Consider the following 21629-nt stretch of genomic DNA (forward strand, 5'->3'; position numbering starts at 1 on the left):
TGCAAAGGGCACACAGACAGTAGTTACTAATCATGCTCACCGAATTATTAATTATGGTGTCATTTAAAAATAGGCTCACAGTCATGTTTCCACCCAAGCATGTCTGCCATTGATTTTTCAATGATACCAATAACACCACCCTTTCTCATGTCATTTCCTGTGAATCAGCATCCTGCATAGCATTTTGGGAATGTTTCGTGAGCCAGTGAAGTCAAATAACAAGTCAATCAATTGATGTCCTGCTCCCTCATATATAGCTAGCTAGGCCTACAGCGAGCTGATGGATGTACAATGTATATTGACAGAAAAAGCATTGAAATCAGCAATTTATTGTTTGTTGGTTGAGTGGATGAAGTGCTCTGAAATGCTCTAGCCATCATTGAACTGTATTTGCTGATGTAGCAGTATCTACAAGGCTTGGCAGTGTGCAGCACTGTGTGTGTTACCACCTACTCTGATTTACTGTATTTGTCCCCTGTGTGTCCCAGGATGCAAAGGGGTTTCCTAGGGGGCCTGTAAATATGAGCGTGACATCATGGTTCCTGGTCAGCAGCTCTGGCACCCGCCACCGCCTCCCACGGGAGATGATCTTTGTGGGCCGGGAGGACTGTGAACTCATGCTGCAGGTAGGTGATGTGACCCTGCCCTAAACTGAAGACCTCCTTAAAGGCTTGATGTTTATGTTACTCTAATCAAATGCATACTTTTAGCTTCAGGCACAGATAATTAGAGAGAACATTGTATTCTCTGTAGTCCTCTTCTTCATGAGGAAGAGGAGAGCTCTGTGTGTAAAACATGGTGACTACTAAGATCATTCAGAGATGATGTCTGTGGCTGAAGTAAAGCAGGGCAGTAGATAAAGCTTCTGGTAGTTGTGCCCATTGAACAGTGAGTAGTCCACCCAGTCAGACAACCCTCTTCAGCCCTCCTCAGCCACTGTCTCTTTCCTCTGTGTAGCATGAAAGACAACAAATTGCTCAAAAGTCAGAAGATGTCTCTAGCTATCCTCCCTCAGAATGCATGCTCAGTTATTATCCCATCATGTGAAAGTTTGCTGTCTGGAGGAAAAACAATCTTTGACCTGTGCGTGTGTTTGTACAGTGCAGTAGCATAGACCAGTGTTACTCGATCCATTTAATTTTCAAGCCCATGTTTTATCATAATTATTAATCAAAGATCTGTCAGCAGTATTTTGTGGAGGGGGCACTGACTGGACCAGGCAAAGAGTACCCCCCCCCCTATTCTCCCTAGTAAGGCAGGATGCTAGATACTCTAGTATGTGCAGTATTGTCAGTGGAGGAGAAGAGAGAGTGTAGAGTGACACACAGCGTTTGATTTACATTTTAGCTGCCTGTAATGGGCAGGAGTCACAGGAGGTATGTTTGTAAATGAATGTTATCAAGCTATGTAGTCTATTCATTCCTTCTTGATAAATAAATAAAACAAAAATGTTTGTTTGCTAGATACTAGCCATCTAGCAATTTTATGAAGATGGCTTTAGCTAGCCAGCTAGATAGGTTCCCAATCTCCCAACCTCATAATTAGCTACCAAGCCATTTCAGGCTATCAATCAATTTAGAGTAGCTTGTCTAACGATCTGGCAAGGTTGCTAGACTTTAGAAAAGGAAGTAATTACTAAATGTACTAAATAAGACTCACATTCCTTTCAATCTTTGAACCTGATTTTAGCAGAGAAGCATATTTAGTTTATTTTAATAAACAACCACATGTCAGGTGGATATAGATAGCTCAAGAGGTATGCTTAGATATGCAGAAAAATACTTGATTGAAATGTAATCAGGCACCTTATGATAATATCATGATATTTGCGTATTAATTATGATGCTATGATATGTGTCTGTATTGATGATGTGTGTTATGATCACATGTACTGTGTTGTAATTTGGATGTAATATCCTAGTGTCACGTTCTGACCATAGAGAGCCCTTATTTTCTATGGTAGAGTAGGTCAGTTAGGTCAGTTAGACTAGGGTTAGTCTAGTTTATTATTATATGTGGGGTTCTAGTTTTGTTTTTCTATGTTGGTGATTGGTATGATTCCCAATTAGGGGCAGATGGTAATCGTTGTCTCTAATTGGGGATCATATTTAAGTAGCATTTTTTCCACATGTGTTTGCGGGATATTGTTTTGAGTTAGTGCATGTAGCACCGCTGTAGTCACGGTTCAGTGTTAGTTTATTGTTTATTTGTTTTTTGTCTTTGCTAAGTTTCACTTTATCATTAAATTATGTGGAACTCAACATCCACTGCGCCTTGGTCCGATATTTATTCCAACGAACGTGACACCTAGTCATGTTAGTGTAGAATATTGAGATGTGTGATTTACAAAAGTCAGAATGACACCCTCATTAAAATGAAATGTAAACAGGCAACTGGGTATGCTTAGTGAACCTAGGCAGAAAAATAGTTATTATATTTTTTTTTTTTACATAGAATTCGGCATAATGATTATCTCCCTAGATTGCAGCAAAAAGCTGTTTAAAGTTCTTGAGAAATGTTAAATTCTCCAAATTCACCCACTCCCCCTACATCATCACATACTGTGCCTTCAGGATTCATACCCCATGATTTATTCAACATGTTGTTGTGTTATAGCCTGAATTAAAAATGGATGACATTTATTTTGATCTCACCCATCTACTCACAATACTCCATAATGGCAAAGTGAAAACATGTCTTTAGAAATTTTAGCTAATATATTGAAAATGAAATACAGAAATATCTCATTTACATATGTACAGTTGAAGTCGGAAGTTTACATACACCTTAGCCAAATACATTTAAACTCAGTTTTTCACAATTCCTGACATTTAATCCGAGTAAAAATGTCCTGTCTTAGGTCAGTTAGGATCACCACTTTATTTTAAGAATGTGAAATGTCAGAATAATAGTAGAGAGAATGATTTATTTCAGCTTTTAATTATTTTATCACATTCCCAGTGGGTCGAAGGTTTACATACACTCAATTAGTATTTGGTAACATTACCTTTAAATTGTTTAACTTGGGTCAAACATTTCGGGTAGCCTTCCACAAGCTTCCCACAATAAGTTTGGTGAATTTTATCCCATTCCTCCTGACAGAGCTGGTGTAACTGAGTCAAGTTTGTAGGCCTCCTTGCTCGCAAATGCTTTTTCAGTTCTGCCCACAAATGTTCTATGGGATTGAGGTCAGAGCTTTGTGATGGTCACTCCAATACCTTGACTTTGTTGTCCTTAAGCCATTTTGCCACAACTTTGGAAGTATGCTTGGGGTCATTGTCCATTTGGAAGACCCATTTGCGAGCAAGCTTTAACTTCCTGACTGATGTCTTGAGATGTTGCTTCAATATATCCACATAATTTTCCGTCCTCATGATGCCATCTATTTTGTGAAGTGCGCCAGTCCCTCCTGCAGCAAAGCACCCTACAACATGATGCTGCCACCCCCGTGCTTCAGGGTTGGTGCTTCAGGGTTCTTCAGCTTGCAAGCATCCCCCTTTTTCCTCCAAACATAACGATGGTCATTATGGCCAAACAGTTCTATTTTTGTTTCATCAGACCAAAGGACATTTCTCCAAAAAGTATGATCTTTGTCCCCATGTGCAGTTGCAAACCGTAGTCTGGCTTTTTTATGGCGGTTTTGGAGCAGTGGCTTCTTCCTTGCTGAGCGGCCTTTCAGGTTATGTCGATATAGGACTCATTTTACTGTGGATATAGATACTTTTGTACCTGTTTCCTCCAGCATCTTCACAAGGTCCTTTGCTGTTGTTCTGGGATTTATTAAATTTTTCGCACCAAAGTACGTTCATCTCTAGGAGACAGAACACGTCTCCTTCCTGAGCGGTATGACCGGCTGCCCATTCCCAGGGTATATATACTTGCGTACTATTGTTTGTACAGATGAACCTGGTATCTTCAGGCGTTTGGAAATTGCTCCCAAGGATGGACCAGACTTGTGGAGGTCTACCATTTTTTTCTGAGGTCTTTGCTGATTTCTTTTGATTTTCCCATGATGTCAAGCAAAGAGGCACTGAGTTTGAAGGTAGGCCTTGAAATACATCCACAGGTACACCTCCAATTGACTCAAATGATGTCAATTAGCCTATCAGAAGCTTCTAAAGCCATGACATCATTTTCTGGAATTTTCCAAGCTGGTTAAGAGCACAGTCAACTTAGTGTATGTAAACTTCTGACCCACTGGAATTGTGATACAGTGAATTATAAGTGAAATAATCTGTCTGTAAACAATTGTTGGAAAAATTACTTGTGTCATGAACAAAGTAGATGTCCTAACCGACTTGCCAAAACTATAGTTTGTTGACAAGAAATTTGTGGAATGGTTGAAAAACGAGTTTTAATGACTCCAACCTAAGTGTATGTAAACTTCCGACTTCAACTGTATTTACATCCCTGAGTCAGTACTTTGTAGAAACAACTTTGGCAGCGATTACAGCTCTGAGTCTTTCTTGGAAAGTTTCTAAGAGCTTTCCACACCTGGATTATGCAACATTTGCCCATTATTCTTTTCAAAATTCTTCAAGCTCTGTCAAATTGTTTGTTAATCATCGCTAGACAACCATTTGTAGGCCTTGCCATAGTTTTTCAAGTAGATTTAAGTCAAAACTGTAACTCGGCCACTCAGGAATATTCACTGTCTTCTTGGTAAGCATTTCCAGTGTAGATTTAGCCTTGTGTTTCAGGTTATTGTCCTGCTGAAAGGTGCATTAATCTCCCAGTGATGATTCCTCTAGGATTTTTCTTGCGCGTAGCTCCATTCCATTTCTTTTTTATCCTGAAAACTCCCCAGTCCTTAACAATTACAAGCATACCCATAACATGATGCAGCCACCACTATGCTTGAAAATATGAAGAGTGGTACTCAGTAATGTGTTGTATTGGATTTGCCCCAAACATAACACTTTTTATTCAAGACAAAAAGCTAATTTCTTAGCAACATTTTTTTCAGTATTACTTTAGATGCATGTTTTGGAATATTTGTATTTTGTACAGTATTGTGGAGTAACTACAATGATAGGAGAAAACTATTTAGAGCCATTAAACTCTGTAACTATTTTAAAGTCACCATTGGCCTCATGGTGAAATCCCTGAGCGGTTGGTTTCCTTCCTCTTCGGCGACTGAGTTAGGATGGGCGCCTATATCTTTGTTGTGACTGGGTTTATTGATACAGCATCCAAAGTCTAATTAGTAACTTCACCATGCTCAAAGAGATATTCAATGTCTGCTTTAAAAAAAAAATGTATCTACCAATAGGTGCCATTCTTGCGAGGCATTGGAAAACCTCCCTTGTCTTTGTGGTTGAATCTGTTTTTTGAAATTCACTGCTCGACTAAGGGACCTTACCGTTAATTGTATGTGTGGGTCCATGCAACTTATGTAACTTGTTAAAGCTGAAATATGCAGAACTCCCTCTGCCATTTCCTGATTGCTAAAATTCTAATAGTTCGCCTAATTTCAGTTTATGTGACTAAACAAACAATAGAGAATACAGTGTAGAGAATCATTGTACCATCTAAACCGCTGTAAAAAAAAATCCTTTCAATAACCTAAAATATTGTATCTTCAGCTTTTTTAAGCTAGTGTACAAAACCGAAAGTAAAAGATGCAAAAACAAAACTTAAGAATAGAAAGCATAAAGCATAGAACTAGCAAATAGAACAGATCTACAGCTTCTTAGACTTGCTTTCAATGAGACTGACAGATCTATAACTCACTTGTCTATGTGAATTTGGTAGGGTTGCCCAAAGAGTTACATATTGCAGCTTTAAGCTAATTTGACCTGAACATATTTCAAAATTGCCATAACAAAGGGGTTGAATACTTATTGACTCAAGACATTTCAGCTTTTCATTTTGAATAAATGTTAATACATTTCAAAAACCATAATTCCATTTTGACATTATGGGGTATTGTGTGTGATAAAGTGATTTATCCATGATTTATCCATTTTTAATTCAGGCTGTAACCAAACACAATTTTGAAAATGATAAGGGGTGTATATACTTTCTGAAGGCACTCTAAAATAATGGGTGCATGGGCTGTGTTATGGTAAAACCTTTTTTAGAACAATCTGATTGACTACCATACTGTAGGAAGGGGCAGCAAGAAGAGGAAATGGACATCAAGCATCACAGAAATCAGGAAGCAGACGCCTCTCAACAAAGGACTCTTATGTTGGGATGTTTAATGAGATGGTGTACTGTATGTCGAAATTGGTTGTCGTCCGGTTAGGGCTAGTGCGCTGTCGGCTGGAGATCACTACCTTATTGATATGTGGGTGGAACAGCAACAGTGTGATTTACATACTGCTATTTATAGCCAGATTGATGTCCCATTTTACTGCATAGCTCAGACAACTGTACTGTGAAAGACACAACTAGACTTTGAAATAGACACTTTTCTTATTGGCTTTTCTATTATATGTGTCAGGCTTTTGTCAGTCAAAGCCTCAGCCCTGGATATTCCAAAAATCAACCCCTGGATTTCAATACAAAAGATACACTCTGGTTTGAAGACACCTTTAGAAAGATTACCCAGTCATCCAGTTGTCAACAAAAGTCTTGAACCAGAACAGCAGTGAAAAAGAGGCCATTAGAGCACAGTATATATATATATATATATATATATATATATATATATATATATATATATATATATATATATATATATATATATATAGTCCCTGGCAGTTGCCGTGGAACCAGTTTGGAGATCCCGACGATGCAGAGCTGTCAGCCCTGCAGCTTCCTCTGATCTGGTCAGTTGCCTATAGCAACAGCTGAGGTGGACTTTTTCCTCACACGGCGAATGGTGGGCCTGTTGCTATCCCAGTATAACATTGTGTTATAGGACTAATGCTTCCTCACCTGCTCTTTGTATCTAAACCCAGTTTGTATTGTGAAAAATTGTTGCCATCCATATCTTTCTCCATACCTGCACTTAAAGTCTCCTCATCCTCCTGGACCCCTCTGTAGCGGAGAAAGGCCTTCTCTTCCCGATGTTGTGTGTAATTTACACCCCCTCCATATTGTTGGCCACAGATAATAGGCCTTTGTCCTACCTACCGAGGCACAGCAGTGTCTGTGACTGAGGCCAGCACTATTCATCACCCCCCTTTTTGTTTAGAGGTGAAAGCTACCTCATACATCTGGCAACAATGATGGTATTGTGTAGTTCAAAACACTGTTTTGAATATATGACACACAGGTGCAGCTACACCATTTTATTTAACTGGATTATTTGTCATGATTTTATAATTCATTAAAATCAGATACAATGTGTGTTCAAAAAGGTACTATTTTATTTTTATTTTATTTAACTAGGCAAGTCAGTTAAGAACAAATTCTTATTTACAATGACGGCCTACACCGGCCAAACCCAGACGACGCTGGGCCAATTGTGCGCCACCCTATGGGACTCCCAATCACGGGCGGTTGTGATACAGTTTTAAGAGACTGCTATTGTGGACCCTTAGCCATTTTAGTGCCATGACTACCATATAGTATTTAGTTCAGTCTTATGGTGCCTCCATCTGAGGTGGATCATGACTACCATGCTTTGTCTATTGTATCAGGCTTCAGTGTCACTAAGTCTTTCATCACTATGTGTTTAACAGTGATTTTTGCAACTAACCCAGCAACTTGGCTAGGCAGAATGCTTCAGGTCACTGTCCGAAGCTCTCGGGATACTTGTCTGGAGGATGACTCCTGTCATGAGGTAGTTGAGTTTGTCTCTGACTCATTTCCCTTCCTGGAAGAGACCCCATTGTAGCATTTCCCTTTTCCTTCCACTGTCAAGCCTTATCACGCATCATAGTAGGTATATCTTTTTCAACTGACTTGGCCCACTGTTTAGTACTGTACTCATGAACTTGGTTTGTTGGTGGGAAATGTATTGAGAAACCCTGCTCTTTATGAGTGACCATCAAGACAAAGCTTGCCATTGCATTAGTGCACACTGCACAGCCAGGCACCTCCTAGTGTCTGACCTTTGTTGTTCACATTCAGTTGGTGTGTGAGTCCGTATAATGGAGGGAGGGATGAATAAAGACATGAATTTCAACAGAAAGTCCTGTGATGAGAGAGATCGCTGTATGGCTGGCCCTGTTTGAAGTGTCATGCTGGAGTAGGTAAATAGGAGAGAGAGAGAGCTCAGTCGCTGGTAATCACCGGTTTTCATTATGAGGATGTTCTGTTCAGGCACAATTGTTAGTAGGAGGATGTGAATGTAGAGTATATTTTGCTCATCATTCATACAATTCACCAAATACCACCAGATACCATTCATTATCTACATGTAGTATTGCTGAGTATTAAAAATAGTTTGGCAAATTGTATCACTGCAGAAGTAAATGTGAGGAATTCCAGTCACTGTCCTATATATGTAATAATGGTACTTATTCATGTAGTATTGCATTATTTGAAAATAGATTATAATTGTAGGGCACAGGTGAAGTAAACCTACTCTTTAAGTAACCATCCATGGTTCTCTCTTATCTCTTTCAGTCTCGAAGTGTGGACAAGCAGCACGCCGTCATCAACTACAACCCTGCTACAAATGAGCACCTGGTCAAAGACCTGGGCAGCCTCAATGGAGTGAGTACCCACGGGGGGGATGGGCAGGGAAACGTTTAAGTAGTTTTCCTTTCTGTCTTTGGTACAAGGACTCCCCTCTCTTACTATACACAAAGACAGAATTATATCTAAAAGGCCCTATATGTTTCAGTATTCTATTAAGTAGTTCTAAGCCTGGCATCGTAGATAACCAGCTTAAGCAAGCACTTAATGGCACTTATCTCTTTTACATATGTAAGTTAATGCTAGCCAAAAGAAGCAGGGTTAAGCTCTGTCCTATGAAGATAGTTTCTGGTTTTCTGTCCGCTGAAACGTAGGCTACTGTGCAGTAATAATGTAAATGCTGTGTCTTTACTTGTTATGATTACATACATGCAACATGACAACTGCGGTCCAAAAGTGCTGCTGAGGCCATTTTACTGAACAGTCAAGAAAACATTTTCCTTTTAAATGGTAAAGGCCTCCAGATAGTGCTGTGAGATGGGAAATATTTGGTTGGGAGCGGGAGGCTAGCTGTTAGATATTTCAGAGAGACGTTTTGTTTTGCTGCTGATGCAGACTTCCCTCCGTAGTAGGCGGAAACATTCCAAGTAGCTTTCACTAGACTGGATCGATCATGTCCAACTAGCACTGCACTACAGTTAGGCTAAGGGCCTAACTGCACTACAGTTAGGCTAAGGGCCTATATCTAATTGTCTGTAACTGACTGGGGCGGCAGGTAGCCTAGTGGTTAGAGCGTTGGGCCCGTAACCGAAAGGTTGCTGGTTTGAATACCCAAGCCAACAAGGTGAAAAATGTGTTGATGTGACCTTGAGCAAGGCACTTCCCCCCCGAATTTGCTCCAGGGGTGCTGTACTACTATGACTGACCCTGTAAAACAACCTATTTCACTGCACCCATCTGGTGTATGTGACAATAAAAAATATCTATAATTTTTTAGTTCAGGGCCTGTATGTTAAGGCTAGGTTTCCCTGGCCTTAACCATACAGTTACTCTTCTGTACTGGACTGAAATACCACTGACGTTCTTGTTCTTGTGTTGATTGTTGAAGGTGGATGAGTAGTGCACAGTGTCTATCCCAGTACCTCATGGAGACTGTTGTCTTCATTCAATATCTCCAGTTTACAGTAACCAACTATGTTGTGTTCCCCTCTAGACCTTTGTGAATGACCTGAGGATCCCAGACCAAACCTACATCACCCTCAAACTGTCTGATGTCATTCGCTTCGGATATGATATCCTTTTTCCTCACTCATGTCATAAATGCATAATTATTGTGCCATGTATGCATAATAACCTATATAAACATCAGCGTTGGAATGTCATTGAAATGTTTGTCTGTGATGTGATTGGCTATTGCCTTAACCTAGTATTTACATTCCCATGTGTACATCCTAGAAAGGAGCCAACACAAAGTCCCAGAGGAGGCACTCAAGGTCAGCTTTCTATGCTAATGCTAACATCAACTATAATAAAACACTAAACCCTAACCTGGACTAGCTTTTCAGACAGTTCTAGTCTACCATCAATTCACTTTACTCTCTTTGGCAACTTGAGTGTGTTCTTTTTGTGAGTTGTGTTGTGCCTCCTACTGTTTCAGCATGAGAAATACACCAGCCAGCTGCAGATGGGTCTGAAGGCCTCAGAGGGGAAGATGGCTGAGCACCTGGAGTCCAAGCTAGAGAAGACAGAAAGGAAATCTCTGTCTCAAGGTAGGTGTTAGTGAAGGCTTCAAACCTGTTTAAATGCTATTCCACCATATATTCCCTCAGTATATTTTTTCTCTCAACAAAGCTCCTCGCCTACTGGGGTAGGGTGGGGGGTCTAGATACATGTAGTGCTCATATTGATATACCTGTTTGGATAGCTACATGCTTTGATATTATCTTTGAGCTCATGACAACTCTGGGAATTGGGACATCATGCTACGTTAAACATGACCTTGCTTGCTTTCTCTTCATCATGCCACTGCTTAATGACACAGCTGTTTAACTTGGCAGAATATCCTAGATTGAATAGGTTTGATCATTCTGCTTATCAAATGTGACTCACTAATACCTGGAATGGTATGGTGTGTGAGGATCATGAGTATTATAGCCTTGCTTTGCTCCTCTAAAGAAAAGAAAAATGTCCCTGTCCTTTGACTATGATGTCAGCATCAGCTCAACCTCTTTCAGTCAGAACATGTTCCCCTCCCCCTCTTTGTCACCCCTCCCTCACTCGCCCTCCATCCCTCTCTCTGCCACCCTCTCCCCCTCTGGCGGCTGCATTTGGTCACATAACGTCTCCATGGTGACAGCTGCAGCACCCATAGTCACAGTTCAGCACTTACGGCCTGCTTGATTTTTGCTCTATGTTATTCACACTGGCATACCCCTGTCAAGCTCTCTGCCAGAGGGGTCATTTCATCCAAGAAGCCATAAACATTACCTATCGACTAGTGGACACTGATTCAACAGCTTTATCAGGATAGGCTGTGTTGTGCCCTCTCCTGCTGATGTGTTGTCCCTGAAAAACATTTTGCTTGCCCTGCGATGCTGTGATGACATACATATAAATCACTGGAATACAGCTGAATCCACACTCAAATCAACGCAGAGTTAATCTCCTTGTTTACTGCAGCCTCTGTGCTCAGATAAAACCCTGAATAAACACTGCCTAAAGCACTTCCACTGGATGGGTTGGACACACTGGATGAAATACTGTGTCATAAATACACACCTTATGTGTGTCTGATGTTAGCACTTGTCTTGATTAGCATCAAAAGGTATAAAAAGAAACCCTGAGTGGAAACATGGGTTGAAGTATGATAGGGTATGTGAAATAAATCTGATACTGAAGAAAGAACGGATCCATAGGGTGTGATATCTAACATACTTTATCTTCATTTGGGTTTGCTACCAGTGCTCCCATAGTATCTAGCTTAGAGATGGATTCTATCATTTTTCTGCAGTCTGGTGATTTGATGTATTCTAGTGGGGTAAAGACAAACCTTGAATATTCTTCCTTTAAACTCCCAGTGAACCAATAGTAGATGGATGACTGCTGCAGTTCCGAAAAATTACTCCTCTCTCATTTGGCTGTGTGTGTGTGTGCTTGCATACGTATGTGTGTGCGTGCGTGTTTGTGTGTTTCCGTGCATGTTCAGAGGCTCCAACCTCCCGACCCACCCCATTGTATGGCCAGCCCTCGTGGTGGGGGGAGGAGGATGCGGCCAGCAAAGGACAGCACAGTGAGGGACACAGGCCAGAGGAGGGTCACCCAGGTCGGTCCCACGTTACTAGAGGTCCTTTCTCTCAAATACTCTTAAAACTTTGGAAATTTTAAGTGAAAATGTTTCCAGTTCCTTTTTAGGGAATAGAGATTAACAAAACATGGTTTGTGGTTGTCCTTTAATTTGCTTGTTGGTGCTAATTGGGGCTTTATCCGTTTCCAGAGATTCCAAAGGAAGGTTCAGGCTTAGATCCAGAGGTGAATGGCTCCCTGTTAGAGTACAGAGACAATCAGGGCAAGTCCATCTTCCCCTACCACCGGGAGCCTAGCTACTTTGAGATCCCTACCAAGGAGTTCCAGCTGCATCCCAAGTCCTTGGGGGCAGAGCTCCATGAGATCCCCACCAAGGACACAGACACGCCCTCTGCCCAAGCCCCTCCCACCCCCACCACACCCAGTCCCCCTGTGGTGCAGAGCCACGCCTCCTTCACCATAGAGTTTGATGACTGCACGCCAGGCAAGATCAAGATCAAGGACCACGTGACCAAGTTCTCCTCGCGCCAGAGGAAGCAGCAGCAGCAGGCGTCCGGGAAAACTCTGGCCACCACACCCACTGAGGTGATGTCAGCTGAGTGCAAGGTGGTAGATTGGTTGGTGCACAGTGATGTCAGAATGATGAGGAGACGTCCCACGTGTGAGGATGTTTACAGTGTCAAGAGTGACCAGGCCGTCAACATCAAAAGCCTCAAAGGTCAGAGGGGTACTTTTAGATAAATATTTTATAGAAATCTGTAAGGGGTTGTTTATTTGTTTCCTGTCCCTTATTTGCGGTTTGAATGGTTCTGTTTCTAGGACACCACCATGACGATGGGACCCAGAGTGATTCTGAGGACCTGGTCTTAGGGAAAGGGAAGCGAAGCAAGTCACACCACCGGGTCCAGTCGCAACATTCGATCCAGTCAAAGCTTTCCCTGTCTGAGCTGTCAGAACAGACAGTGCTGTCATACCAATTAGTCAAGTCACAACAGACAGTCCAGTCACACCAATTGATCCAGTCCGAGCAGTCAGTTATGTCAGTCCAGTCACACCAGACAGTCCTGTCAGTTCCGTTGCAGCAGTCAGTTTCGTCACAAAGGTTACTTCAGCCTCAGTTCTCCCCTCCCAAACTGACCCCAGTTTCTCCTGTGGCCCCTGAGAGGCCCCTGTCTCAAAGCCCGCCTGAGGCTCGCTCCCCCACCATGGGTCCCTCTAAGCCCGGCCCCCAGGAGCCCCTCACCCAGCAAGCCTTCATCATAGAGTTCTTCGACGACAACCCGCGCAAGAAACGCTCGCAATCCTTCACCGCCAATCCTGCCCACGCAGACTCTTACTCCGCCCTCAAGGCCAAGCTGGAGCGGAGGAAGGGTGGGGAGAGGCCAAACTCCATGCACGGCCACATCCCTCCCACTCAGCAGGTGACTGTTCCTCTGAAGGGCCAGGGACACTGCGTGTCCCAGAGGTCTAGCTCCCTGAAGAGGGAGAAGACGGAGGAGCCCCTGAGTGGAGGCAGTGCCTCCTCTTCCTCCGGTTCTGGGCCTTCCTCTCGCACCTCCTCTGGCATCACCATCAAGCCGTTTGGCAGTGTGGGGAAGAAGACCAAGCTGGCCCAGGAGTTTGCAGCAGAGTTCCTGATGAAAGATACAGTCCACAGAGCCTTGTCTCCCACCAGGGATAAGACGTCTCCTCCTCCCATGTCCGCTCCCCCGGTGATGGTGATGTCACCCTCTCGCACCCGCATTCCGTCCCCCTTAGACCCTCCTTCAGCCGTCTCCTATCCCTCCACCCCCTTGCAACCCACTGCGCCACGTTCCTACTCTCCAACTCCTGCCCCTCATTCCCCAGTCCTAGCCATCTCCCACCCCCCCTCCCGCAGCCCTGTCCAGACTGCCTCCCCAGCCCACTCCTTGCCCCCTCCGATGCCCCTGGATCTGGGGGTGCGTGGGGTGGACCCTAAAGCCTCCAGGGTGGTGAGAAACGAGGAAGAGGACAGTCTGAGTGATGCCGGCACATACACTATCGAAACAGAGTCCCAGGACAAAGAGGTGGAGGAGGCACGCAACATGATCGACCAGGTGAGATTGTAGTAGCCAGAGGGTACTCATTCTCCATTTTTAAAGTCTCTGCCACCACCATTACTTTTTTTGGTTGATGGTGGACCTTTTCACATGCGTGTAATTATTGTATGGTAGCTTTTCTACTGTTTGGATTCTGACATTAAATGCTACGATTCTAACAAGTGGTATAATTCTACAATAAACCATATAATGCCTTGATGACAATACCTTGACGGACGCATGCTTTGAACATCCTCCCTCTACCCAGTACCCCCTCCCAACCCAGCCTTCCTTCTTCCCCTTGCAAAGTCCCATTGTCCAATCTCTTCTCCTACCTACTTCATGCATGCTCTGTCCCTCCCTGACAGGTGTTTGGGGTCCTCGACTCACCAGAGTACAGTGGTGCCGGAGTGTATAGACCCATCATTAATGATGGCAAGGACGAGCTGGCAATGCTCCGGCCTAGTGACGATAGCACTGTGGATCAAATGGCAGCAGTTTCTATGCATGGCTTTAACCCAGCCACCCTCAGTGGGGCCCCCTCAGGCCCCATCCAGGTAACATCACCGTCCTACGCTACTGGAGAAATAAGGGATCTAATACATTTGCATGTTCCAGCCCAAACCTATGCACGTTTATTATTTGTCCTTCCTTGATACTCCCTTTGGCTTCTACAGTGCCTCTCCTTACAATGTAAGGATTGTCCTTGGAAGGAGATTGAAATTATAGTTATCCTTCAACGTTGTGCTCTGTATAGTTGTATGCAACCCCTTATAGTTTCCTCAACTGTTTCAGGTGCAGTCTGCTAACAATGCAGCACAGGAGGAGGGGCCTAAGTGGGTTTCTCGCTGGGCCAGTCTGGCAGACAACTATGCAGAACCGGGCTCTACTCCACCTCAAGGGGAATTTGCAGAGGGAGGTGAGATATCTGCAACCACTGAGCGCTCTGCTCAGAACTTATGTGAGAAAACAGAAAAAAGCATGAATTAAAATATTTCTCTTTCCTAGATGTGCAGTTGATATCTAGCCACAGCGTGGATAACTCTGAGTTAGAGGGTAGCCAGAGTTGTAGGACCAGGAGGCTGCTTCCCCAGGTTCCACCTGGAGACAGAGACAAGCCAGAGAACCTCACCCCCAGCATCCTGATCTACCCAGGCCCCGAACCCACCCTGGAGAGGAGTAGTGGCACGCCCCGGCATCAGGACAACACCCAGAGTCTTTGTGTCCAGGACGATGTAGACCCAGACAGCCTGAGTGACGCCAGCCGCTCTGACGATGGCTCTGTGCTGGAGAGGACCAGGAAGAGCCAGGGGAGGAAGAGTGGCGCTACCTCGCCCGGGGACACTGGACCTCAGTATAAGGGTCAAGATAAGCTGTCTCCGACTCAGTCTACCAAGTCCACCTCCTTTTACATTGGGTCTGAGGATGGCAGCTCAGGCAAGCTGGACCTGGCCCGAAGCCCTATTCTTTCTCAGGGGCCTGAGAGGGGGCGAGACACCCCTGCCAAAACCTCCCCCACCACCGTCCTCATCAGGCACCTGAGCAGCCACGAGCCCCGGAGGGCGGGCGTAAAGCCTAACAACTCAGCCCCCAACCTCCACTCCCAGCAGGACAAAGACTCTAAAGACCCCAGTAAAGACATCCTGGGGTCTTCCTCATTCGTCAGGCAGGAGAGTTTCACCAAGGAGCGACCCAGTGATGATGTCCAGATCAAGAGGCTCCCACACATCTCCAGTCACCCCACCTTGAGGGACATGGAGCAGAGAGAGACACCCCAGGACCCACAGCCCTTCCTCAGGGAAGAAGCAGACGTCGTTCTCTCCTCTCTGGAGGTCACGTTCCCTTCCTCAGGCTCCGGACGCAGCTCTAAGAGAGGAGGCTCCTCCAGTCACATGGACGACTCTCTGTCTGGGGAATCAGATGTGGATACAGCCAGCACCGTCAGCCTGGTCAGCAACAAGAACACCCCTGTCACCACAGGCCCTAAGAAGAGGATGACCGTCAGTGGCTTCCAGAAGGAGAGATCTTCCTCCAGTCAATCTGTCCAGGGGAAGGGCCACCGCCAGCCCACGGCCCGCGAGCGTCTGTCAGAGAAACGCCGCAGCCACGCGGCAGCCAGTGATAACTCAAGCAGCAAGGCCGAGCAGGCCAAGCGCTTCCAGATGCGGCGCAGCGTGGGGAACCGCGGCTCCCTGGACCTATCAGAGGGCCAGCAGGGTTCTGGTCAGCACTGGCCTGACACTGCCTCTGACCATGACACCGGTCCCCGCCCCACCAGCCGTAACAAGAAGCTCATAGCGCCCCTACAGAAAGAGGACAATGGGAAGACCGCCAAGAGTGCAGCACAGCAGGCACTGATCCGCTCCAACAGCCTGTCAGCACCAAGGCCCACCCGGGCATCCATGCTGCGCAGGGCACGTCTGGGAGAGACTTCTGACAATGAGGGAACTGAGACAGACCGGGGGTCCCAGAACTCAGACCACATTGGTGCCTCCAGCAAGGTGTCTGCTGATGGGAAGAAGCTCCTCTCCAGACTGGACATCTTGGCCATGCCCAGGAAGAGAACAGGCTCCTTCACTACGCCTAGTGACAACGAGTCCTCCACCACGACCCCTACAACCCGGCCTGGCTTCTCCAACCGGAGTGCAGAATCAACTGGGCCTATCAGGAAGACATCAGTGGGTGAAACAGGGGCCAAGCAGGGGGCCACAAGAGGGGCCGGAGCCCCCGTGAAGCAGCTCCTCACCCGCACACGTTCCAGCGGGGCTAAATACTCCAGCACAACCAGTGAGTATTATTGTCACAGTTAAGTAACTTGCTCAAAGCACTGCAGAGAACACAGTTTTTATCCTGAACCTGAACTGTAAATCATGATTTAAAGGTAATATACTCTATCATCAGATTATTGAAACAGAGCCTGACACTGAGTTGAAGTGACCTTTTCCACCCTTCATAGTGAATGTGACTCATTGTCCTTGGTGAGATGCATGCAGGTATGTTGTATTGTGGCTTGTCCTGTAGGAACTCAGTGTAGTCGCTACGAAGCAGTGTGATGATGCCCTCTGCTGCCTGCTGCCGTTTCCATAGAAACACAGCTCCTGACCGTACATCATCACACAGCTATTTTTCGATGTGCATGTAAATTATTGTTAAACAGATTTGGACCCATATTATGCATACAGTGCATTCTGAAAGTATTCAGACCCCTTCAATTTTTCCACATTTTGTTACTTATAGCCGTATCCTAAAATGGATTAAATAATTTTCCCTCAATCTACACACAATACCCCATAATGACAAAGCGAAAAACAGTTTCTTTTTTTTATATATATATATTTTTTTTGCACATTTATTAAAAATAGAAAACAGAAATACCTCATTCACATAAGTATTAATGTCTTAAGAAATATATAAATATTAGGAGGAGCAATGTCGGAGTGGCATTGACTAAAATACAGTAGAATAGAATACAGTACATATGAAATGAGTAAAGCAGTATGTAAACATTATTAAAGTGACCAGTGATTCCATGTCTATGTATACAGGGCAGCACCCTCTAAGGTGCAGTGTTGAGTAACTGGGTGGTCGCTCCGAGACAGGATTGTGTCGAGGCACAGATCTGGGAAAGGGTACCAAAACATTTCTGCAGCATTAAAGGTCCCCAAGAACACAGTGGCCTCCATCATTCTTAAATGGATGAAGTTTGGAACCACCAAGACTCTTCCTAGAATTGGCCGCCCGGCCAAACTGGGCAATCAGGGGAAAAGGGCCTTGGTCAGGGAGGTGACCAAGAACCCGATGGTCACTCTGACAGAGCTCCAGAGTTCCTCTGTGGAGATGGCAGAACCTTCCAGAAGGACAACCATCTCTGCAGCACTCCATCAATCAGGCCCTTATGGCATAGCGGCCAGACAGAAGCCACTCCTCAGTAAAAGGCACGACAGCCTGCTTGGAGTTTGCCAAAAGGCACCTAAAGGACTCTGAGACAATGAGAAACAAGATTCTCTGGTCTGATGAAAACAAATTGAACTTTTTGGCCAGAATGCCAAGCGTCACATCTGAAGGAAACCTGGCATCATCCCTACGGTGAAGCATGGTGGTGGCAGCATCATGCTGTGGGGATGTTTTTCAGTGGCAGGGACTGGGAGACTAGTCAGGATCGAGGGGAAAATGAACAGAGCAAAGTACAGAGAGATCCTGGATGAAAACCTGCTCCAGAGCACTCAGGTCCTCAGACTGGGGTGAAGGTTCACCTTCCAACAGGACAACGACCCTAAGCACACAGCCAAGATAACAAAGGAGTGGCTTCAGGACAAGTCTATGATTGTCCTTGAGTGGCCCAGCCAGAGCCTGGACTTGAACCCAATCGAACATCTCTGGAGTGATCTGAAAATAACTGTGCAGCGACACTCCCCATCCAACCTGACAGAGCTTGAGAGGATCTACAGAGAAGAAATGGTAGAAACTCCCCAAATACAGGTGTGCCAAGCTTTTAGCATCATACCCAAGAAGACTCAAGGTTGTAATCACTGCCAAAGGTGCTTCAACAAAGTACTGAGTAAAAGGTCTGAATACTTTTCGAATGCACTGTAGATGGTGTATTACGTACTTATGTATCAGTATCAATATTGTGGAGTAATCCCAAGGGTCTGGCAATGAATAATGTTGTTAATGTGAATGACTAGTCTACTGTTACGATCTTCCTATCTGAGAATTTATTTAGAGTGTACTATTTTTTTAGGATTATTTCTGGGAGGAATAATCCTGTAATTTAATGAGTTTGGTCAAATGAACCGTGCTATTTTCTGGTAGGTTCCCGTCGAAGGCAGAAAGGTTCAGACTACACCTCCACATCTGAGGAGGAATATGAGGCCAGCTCTGGAACCCCCAAACACAAACGCTCCTCCCACACGTCTGCTGCCACACAGACCCCCCGGACTCAGAAGGAGAAGGCTGCAGTAGCAGCAGTCGCTCGGTCCAAGTCCGGCTCACTGGAGACTGAGGAGGACGAAGTCCAGAATGAGACTGACCACTACCAGAACTGGACCACACACAGCGCCGAGATAGCAAAGTAGGGTGACATAATGGCACTAACTATGGGTTGACTGTGTATCACCTGAAACCACTTACTGAGCCTCATGATTGAAAGCTGTGGAACATGCATTCTGTACGTATGTATTTTTTAAATGGTCGTGACTTGTGTTTGTGTCTTCCCAGGCTCAGTCAGGACTTGGCCAAGGACCTTGCCATTCTGGCCCGTGAGATCCATGAAGTGGCGGGGGACGGGGACTCCCAGAGTTCCTCTGGAATGGGCACAAACCCCTCCCCCAGCTCTGCACCCAACACACCCGGGCCCGCCTCCACCATCCCCATCTCTAGCCGGGAAGAGGTGTGCCCACCCACTACCCATAATGCACTTCAAATATGCCCTTCTGGCCTGTACCTCACATTATTTTCATCCTGTTGTAATGTTCCAATGCATAATACAATGGCACTGCAGCCTATGGGATTTTTTTTTTTAAACCAATGTGCAACTAAATATTTTACATCAATATTCTGTATAGCCTCAGTGACAAGTGCAAAGGATCCCTTATCCTGTCTTAGATTCTCATGAGCATGTCTCTGTTCTCTACTGTACAGAGGCCATATACATCTTTGCGAGGGGTCCTCCCATCTCAGGTGCATACCTCAGATACATTAGACAGTCTCTCTCTCTCTGTCTCTCGCTGTCCTGCAACGGTTTCTATTTCTTTCCCTTCACCTCCGTGCTCCCACACAAGTCATGCTATCATCACTAATCCAAACACTGGTATTTTGTTGGATTGTCAAGCTACAGATTCTTATATTTTATGACACTGGGATGTTCTATGTTTCTAAGGACCTTCTATGGTGACAGCTTTTCAGGACCATAAAACCTGCCTGCCACTGTCTCACTACAGACTTTCACTGCAACTCTCACTGTAACAGGCACATTTTCAGGTTTCACTAATGTAACTTTGTTCCGGCTTGTATCCCAGCAAAACTAAAATTCACTGCTCACAGTTCAACTGCTCTCACCCCTGCATGTTGCCGTGGAGCATGTGATCACAAAGCACTAGTCACACTGGTTGATTTTTCTCTAGGACAGTAAAACAAAGATATTGTAACTTCTTATTCTCGCTGTGCCCTTGAAGTGCAGTAGAAGGCCTTGAGGCACTAGGTCCCTCAGTAGTCATGGTCATGTCAGTTGTTCAGAACGTGCGGACCATGCACTGATTCTGTTCTCTTTCCAGCTGGTCCAACATATCCCTGAAGCCAGCTTAAACTACCAGAAGGTTCTACTATCGCCAGGTTCTACCGCTGTCATGGACCTGGATCCTAACATGAATGACCAAGACCCAAGCTCTAAGCCACGGTGGAACCGTGAAGAGGTCACTTTCCTGTTAACACTTGTTTGTCCCTTTTAGAATAGTACTTTCACTACCTATCAATCATTTGGAAACCTAGGAATATAACAAATAGCAAAGCTGGCTCATTCGTAAACAAACTGGCACTCAGGCTACACAAATGGATCTGTTGCAGTTAGTTTTGGTCTGCTGGGAATTAGACTAAAGTATATTTAGGCGGGTGAAACTACTTTGGGAATACTTGAGGGTTTGACGTCCGCCATTTTCTCCCTCCAGGTGATTTTGGACAATCTGATGTTGAACCCTGTTTCTCAGCTCTCTCAGGCCATTCGGGAGAACACAGAACAGCTGGCTGAGAAAATGAAGTAAGGGAACTTGATGTACCCCAGAGCTCTCACCTTGTGTTTCTGTTCAATAGAAAAGAGCTAATCCATTATTTCATCTCTGCTTGGCTCAGTTAGATTATACTTAGTCTTTTTTCTGTCAGGGTTTTATTCCACAATAAGACTGAGGCCTGGGAGGAGATTGAAGCGAAGATCAATGCTGAAAACGAAGTACCCATCCTAAAAACATCAAATAAGGTACAACATTTGTAGCCAGCCACACATCTTACATTGGTAGACATGTTGGTGTAAAACTGAGGTCATCATATATGGGAAAATGTTTAATTGTCATCGTTTTAATTCTACTCTCACAGGAAATCTCCTCCATCCTGAACGAGCTGAGAAGAGTACAGAAACAACTAGAAAGTAAGAGTTACACATGGCTCGTTTTTTGTTTTGTTATAATCTTCCTAAAATGGATTGGGAGTGTAATGTTGAATTGCTTGTCCCGAACGGCCTCATATCTGCACAACATATTCAGAACATCTAAATAAAGCTGAAAGCATATGATCCAGTTGGCCAATGAAATTGAATAGAACACTGAATGTTACTTTGGTTCTGTAGTGATCAACAGCATTGTGGAACCCGGTGGAGCTGGCATTGGGAAACCTAAGGTGGCAGTGGTGGCTGCTGCTACTTCTGCAGGACAGGCCACCAGGTCCCCCTTACGGCAGAAGAAAGCCCCAAGTAAGCCCACTGGGGACAGACAGCGTGGTGCCAGCCCCTCTACCAGCCCCACCACCTCCAAACACAACACCAACGAAAGCACCAAGAGGTCCACTCGAGGACACAAAGGGACAAATGTTGTGGCCTGATCAGTGATCCCAGGGTTCTGTAGCATCTCCTGATGGTTATAATATAAAACCATCATGACACAGTATACTGTACATGGGTTTTGACTGGTAAAGGTGTAACTGAGTACCGCTGTTTAGAATTGCTTCTTCCACATTGCACAAGTAAAA

At 44.7% G+C, this 21629-nt stretch overlaps 1 protein-coding gene across 1 annotated transcript; it reads left to right on the forward strand.

Annotated features, from left to right (window-relative positions):
• The first annotated feature begins 521 nt into the window (after nucleotides 1–521).
• Nucleotides 522–21482, forward strand: LOC120019308 (centrosomal protein of 170 kDa protein B-like). The gene is made up of 18 exons (XM_038962608.1): nucleotides 522–626; nucleotides 8524–8613; nucleotides 9749–9827; nucleotides 9970–10028; nucleotides 10193–10304; nucleotides 11741–11857; nucleotides 12029–12556; nucleotides 12658–13916; nucleotides 14267–14455; nucleotides 14694–14817; nucleotides 14907–16685; nucleotides 18711–18969; nucleotides 19116–19287; nucleotides 20171–20308; nucleotides 20561–20649; nucleotides 20772–20865; nucleotides 20982–21033; nucleotides 21232–21482. The coding sequence occupies exons 1-18, from the start codon at nucleotides 522–524 to the stop codon at nucleotides 21480–21482; spliced, it is 5496 nt and encodes a 1831-aa protein (XP_038818536.1).
• Nucleotides 21483–21629: the final 147 nt, after the last annotated feature.

The sequence above is a fragment of the Salvelinus namaycush genome, chromosome 24 (assembly GCF_016432855.1).
Source record: "Salvelinus namaycush isolate Seneca chromosome 24, SaNama_1.0, whole genome shotgun sequence".
Taxonomy (NCBI): domain Eukaryota; kingdom Metazoa; phylum Chordata; class Actinopteri; order Salmoniformes; family Salmonidae; genus Salvelinus; species Salvelinus namaycush.

What these genes read in the sequence shown, in the direction of transcription:
- LOC120019308 (XM_038962608.1), top strand. Translation starts at nt 522, where the DNA reads ATGAGCGTGACATCATGGTTCCTGGTCAGCAGCTCTGGCACCCGCCAC. An exon ending in ACCTGGGCAGCCTCAATGGA is followed by an intron (nt 8,614 to 9,748) that starts GTGAGTACCCAC and finishes GTTCCCCTCTAG; the next exon opens with ACCTTTGTGAATGACCTGAG. An exon ending in TCCCAGAGGAGGCACTCAAG is followed by an intron (nt 10,029 to 10,192) that starts GTCAGCTTTCTA and finishes CTACTGTTTCAG; the next exon opens with CATGAGAAATACACCAGCCA.